Raw genomic sequence first — 6,000 nt, forward strand, 5'->3', positions numbered from 1 at the left:
AATAGAAAGGAACATCTATTTCTCAGTAGTTCATAGCATCTTCACAAAAATTGGCCATATATTAGGGCATTAAAAAACTCACAAATTTTAAATGTAACTTTTACTGACCATAATAGGGAAAAATACATTCAATATAGGGCCCTTGAATCAGAAATGCCAAATTGGGGGGGGCTAGGTGGCGCAGTGGATAAAGCACCAGCCCTGGATTCAGGAGTACCTGAGTTCAAATCCGGCCTCAGACACTTGACACTTACTAGCTGTGTGACCTTGGGCAAGTCACTTAACCCCCATTGCCCCACAAAAAAATTAAAAAAAAAAAAAGAAATGCCAAATTAATTGGAAATTAACTTAATTCCAAAGAACAAGTGAGTCAAAGAACAATTCATAGAAACCTTCATTTCATTAAAGATAATTATTTTAAACAAATTAATTGAACAAGCCATAAATGAACTCACAAAGGAAAAAAAAAATTCCAGGACCAGATGGATTTATAAGTAAATTCTATGTTAAGGCTAAAATTCTAGCTAAACTATCTAAAATATCTAATGAGTGGTCACCAATAAATTATAAGCTTTAACAAGAGTTAGACTTTTAAGCATTTATTAAGGAGAATAAGAATTTGGTAAAGAGAGAAGGAAAGGCCTGATCCATCTATCTATTAAAGGGAGAGAGCATTCCTAGCTCTGCTCTCTGCCAGAGTCCACACGAAAGAGAGCGAGTCAGAGCGCCAGGCTCCCCCTTCTTCCTCCCACAAGCAAACGTCACTTCCTGACGCCAAAGAAAAAATGCATGGTCTTACCCTCAGAGACCTTCACCTCATGGCAGAGCTTTTCTACAGTAAGTCTCCAGCAGGTGGCATCATTCCAATCATTACATCTACCAAACATTTTTAAAAAAACAATGTAAACCCAAAGATGCCAGCCTCTGCGACAAGAACTCACTATCTGACCAAAATCTGATGGGAAAACTAGAAAACAATAGGGTACAAACTAGGTATAAATCAATATCTCACACTGTATACTAAAATAAGGTCAAAATGAGTACATGATTTAGACATAAAGGGTGGTACCATAAGCAAATTAGAAGAGCAAGGAATAGTCTACTTGTCAAATCTATTGAGAAGGGAAGAACTCATGATCAAATGAGATAAAGAGCATTACAAATTAAATTTTAAAAGTTTTGCACAAACAAAACTAATGCAACCAAGATTAGAAGGAAAACAGAAAGCAAGGAAATAGTCTTTACAGGAAGTATCTCTGATAAATGCCTCATTTCTCAAATATATAGAGAACTGAGTCAAATTTATAAAAATATAAGCCATTCCCCAATTGATGAATGATCAAAGGATACTAATAGGCAGTTTTCAGATGAAGAAATCAAAACTATCTATAGTCATATGGAGAACTGCTCTAAATCACTTTTGATTAGAGAAGTGCAAATTAAAACAACTCTCGAGCTACCACCTCACACCAATCAGATTGGCTTATATGACAAAAAGGAAAAATGATAAATGTTGGAATGGATGTGGGGAAATTGAGACCATAAATGCACTGTTGGTGGAGTTGTGAACGGATCCAACTATTCTGGAGAACAGTTTGGAACTATGCTCAAAAGGCAACCAAACTCTGTGTACCCTTTGATCCAGCAATACCACTATTAGGTCTATATCCCAAAGAGATTGTAAAAAAGTGAAAAGGACCTACATGTGAAAAAATATTGATAGCAGCTCTTTTTGTGGTGGCAAAATATTGGAAACTGAGGGGATACACATCAATTGGAGAATGGCTGAACAAGTTGTGGTACATGAATGTAATGGAATATTATTGTGCAATAAGAAATGATGAGCAGGCAGACTTCAGAAAAACCTGGAAGGACTTATACAAACTGATACCAAGTGAAATGAGCAGAACCAGGAAAACATTGTATGCAATAACAGCAACATTGTGCAGTGACCAACTATGAATGGCTTAGCTCTTCTTAGAAACACAAGATCCAAGACAATTACAACGGACTCATGATGGAAAATGCTATCCACATCCAGATAAAGAACTGATGGACTCTGAATACAGATGGAAGGATATTTTTTTTCACTTTATTTTTTTCATGGTGTTTTCCTTTTGATCTCTTTCTTCTTTCACAACTATGACTAATATGGAAATATGTATTACATGATTGCACATATATAACCTATATCAAATTGCTTACCATTTTAGGAAGAGGAAACGGCAGGAAAGAGAATATTTTGGAACTCAAAATCTTGTTTAAAAAAAAAATGCCAAGAGGCAGCTAAGTGACACAGTGGATAAACACCGGCCCTGGATTCAGGAGGACCTGAGTTCCAAATCCAGCCTCAGGCACTTGACACTTACTAGCTGTATGACCTTGGGCAAATCACTTAACCCTCATTGCCCTGCCCCCCCCAAAAAAATGCCCAAAATTATCTTTACATATAATAAGGGGAAATACTATTTTTAAAAAGCTAAAAAAAATCAAGAACAATGTCAATATGATATAAACTGGAAAGAAGAGGTTTTACCAAATTCTATAACAAATAACCAGAGAGAGTTAAAATAGAGAACACTATAGGCCAATATCCCTAATGAATATCAGTGCAACAATTTTAAATGAAATATTAGCAAGGAGACCACAGCCACATATCATAAGGATTATATACCATGACCAGACTGGATTTATGCCATGAATGCAGTTCTGGTTCAATATTATAAAAACTACAAACATAATTGACCATGTTAATAAGAAAACAAAAATCTTATGATTATATTAATGGTTATAATTATTAATAGACAAAGAAAAATTTTTTGAGAAGATAAAATACTCGTTTTTAAAAAAACACTGGAAAGAATAGGAAGAAATTGAGTTTTCCTTAAAATGATTATATATGTGTGTATATGTATATATGTATGTATGTGTAAACATATGAAATCATCAGCATCATCTGCAATGGGGAGTAATTAGACACCTTTACAATAAGATCTTAGTGTTAAGAGGGAATCAATGGATTATTTTTATAGTGTCTAGCATAGTGCCTTGCAAATAATAACTACTTAGTAAATTTGTATTGAATTTTTTTGTTGAATCCTTGAAACCAGAGGCTTGTATGCCCCCATGGAAACTAACATGTGGAAGACATTCCATTAATATTTGTTGAATTAATTAACAAGCATCAAGAATGCCCTTAAGTGCATTGGTATTAATGTTTGATTGTCAGAGATGATCAATTTCATTCAATTATGACCTTTTCTTCTTCTGACTTTGCATAGCATTCTGTATCCCCTCATTCTTTTATCACACTTTTTGATTGAATATTTGCATACTTTTCATTTACCCAAGCACAGGGCTGTGTCTTACCTGTCTTTGTATTTCCCATAAATCCTAGTACATTTCTTTGCTCATAGAAGGCACTTAATAATCATCGTTTCATGGAAGACCTTTTATTTCCTTTTATATTTTGGTATTGGATATGCATATACTGCCCTCTACTGGCATAAGAGAACATGCATTCTACATAGTATAGAATAAAGCTTCTTAAATTGTGGATCGACCCCATAATTGAATGTTGTGGGGGGGTCACGAAAATTTTAGCAACAGTAAAAGGTTATGTATACCTATTTTATATACCTATATACACCGGGTCATGTAAAAATTTCTAGGGAGAAAATGGATTGCGAGTGGAAAAAATTTAAAGGGTCACGACCCACAGTTTAAGCAAGGTTATAGAACATATGCTTACAGTATTGGGTTATATTTTTGTAAATATGATAAATGCACTAACTTGAGCATCAATGAATCATTCTTTTTTAAATTTTTTTAATTGACCATAATTTAACTTTTCCACATAAAATATTTTAAATTCAATGAAATATTTTATATCTATAAGTTTATCGATGTAGGCACAACTTCTACCAAACCTACTAACAATCATTTCATACTATCTTTCCATAAGTATTCCACAGTTAATCTACCTTCCCTTGATTCTGCAAATATTCCATTCAATTTTATCCAAAGGATAATTTTCCTCTCAACTACATTTCACTGCTTTGCAGAATGATAATTATAATCTTCTGTCATTCTTCTCCATAATATTTTGCAAATTAGCTTGTATTGTGCTCTTTAATAGAACTGCCCTCCCTTGGCTACCATGTTTCTTTGTTTGGTAAGAATATTATGGATTTAATGGCTGAGACCATCTCTAGGTCTTATTGTGACAGTTGTATTGTATTGGTTCAAGTTACCTGAGAAATAGGGAAGGAAAGAAACATTTATATAATGCCTACTATGCACCAGGTACTGTGTTAAGCACTTTTTACAAATATTCTCTCACTTGATCCTCACAACAACCCTGTGAGGTGAGTGCTGTTATTATCCCCATTTTACAGTTGAAGAAACTGAGGCAGGTAGCGGTTAACTGACACAGCTAGTAAGTGTCTGATGCTGGATTTGATTCCAGGACCAGCACTTTATCCATTGCACCCTCTAAAATGGTGATAGAGTCCATGTCTGGATTAAGATGACCAAGTGTCCATGAAATCATTTCTTGTTGCCTTTGGGTACATAATAAAACCAACTCTGCCAACTCCTTTATTTGACTTTTTGAGGAGAATTTGTGAGATACACCTCCATTTAGTTATAATTTATGTCTTCTGGTTTGATATATGTTATTGTCTGTCCTTCATTTTCAAAGAGGACCAATGACATCAGAGGGTGATGTCTTGACTCCTGTGTGAATTGGATTTAAGTGAGGCAGAGTTGCACAAAGTTGTCAGCCTCACTTTCTCTTCCAGAGTCATCGACGTCCAGTGGCCAGACACAAGTCAAGACAGCTGGTGATAGCTCCGGATGCAGTGGATGACCTTGCCATCTTCAATGTCTGACCAAGCTCTAAGCACTCCACAGCGCCTGCTTCAGCTGCCTTCATGGCGATTAGAACAAAGTGTTTTCATCCACCCTTTCCGCCAGGGGAAGTCTTCACATGCTTGGGGTAGACACCACCCCAACACATTGACGGGTTTGTGGTCCATTGATTACCCTCAACCTGGTTTAATCTATCTGCTGAGATTGTTTTACCAGAGTGTGACTACTGAGCATGCTATAGTTTCTTGGAGCCACAGGTGAGAGTTGAGTGCCAGGTAGACACAAAAGGTGGATGAGCAGCTCTGAACAGGGCTTGGCAAGGTCTCAAACCAGAGCTGCTAGTCTTCCTTGAATACCCATTCCCCCTGGTTTGATGTACAGAAAGTCATTGTAGAGGTGGTTTATTCTTCCAGTGATATTTCAGGTCATTGAATAAAGAATGCAAATGAATAGTACCCACAATTATATTAATATTAGTCAATATTGTAGGAATTGTGTAATTCTTAACTTACTCTGATCCTTTTCAGCCATTCCATCACTAACACTGCACATGTGGAAGGGAAGACTGTAGTTAAAAAGAAGATTTTATATTTTGATCCATTTTATGGCGAAGATGGCCAAAAAGTTCATTATTTAGTAGCAACATTCTGATCATAAGTTTTTCTTTTTTCTGTTAGACTTTTCTTTTTTTCTGGGGCAATTGGGGTTGAGTGACTTGCCCAGGGTCACACAGCTAGTAAGTGTTAAGTGTCTGAGGCCAGATTTGAACTCAGGTCCTCCTGAATCCAGGGCCAGTGTTTTATCCACTGCACCACCTACCTGCCCCTAGACTTTTCTTTAGACAGTTTAGTTAGGCTAGTTCTTCGGAAGGTCAGTTACTGGACTTATACTTGAAACCTTTCTGGCTTGAAAGAACCTTCCAGAGTTTGTGTTCCACTACCATAATCTCTGATAATCTGGATGCCTGGTTGTTTTATAGAGCTATTATATACATTTAAAAATATATTCCTTACAGGCAGTTAGGTGGCACAGTGGATAGAGCACCGGCCCTGGATTCAGGAGGACCTGAATTCAAATCCAGCCTCAGACACTTAACAATTACTAGCTGTGTGACCCTGGGCAAGTCAC

The 6,000-nt window shown here is 36.3% G+C and overlaps 1 protein-coding gene across 2 annotated transcripts in view; it reads left to right on the top strand.

Annotated features, from left to right (window-relative positions):
* Positions 1-5,271, top strand: part of CEP126 (centrosomal protein 126) — a 130,677-nt gene extending 125,406 nt beyond the window's left edge. The window contains exon 11 of one of the 2 annotated variants that reach the window (XM_043995640.1): positions 4,803-5,270. In XM_043995640.1, the coding sequence (XP_043851575.1) occupies positions 4,803-4,892 (90 nt within the window). In that variant the 3' untranslated portion in view covers positions 4,893-5,270. Of the gene's footprint in view, positions 1-4,802 lie in introns of both variants that reach the window. The other variant, XM_043995642.1, reaches the window with a different exon arrangement.
* The last annotated feature ends 729 nt before the right edge of the window (positions 5,272-6,000 follow it).

Source organism: Dromiciops gliroides, chromosome 3 (assembly GCF_019393635.1).
Source record: "Dromiciops gliroides isolate mDroGli1 chromosome 3, mDroGli1.pri, whole genome shotgun sequence".
Classification (NCBI taxonomy): domain Eukaryota; kingdom Metazoa; phylum Chordata; class Mammalia; order Microbiotheria; family Microbiotheriidae; genus Dromiciops; species Dromiciops gliroides.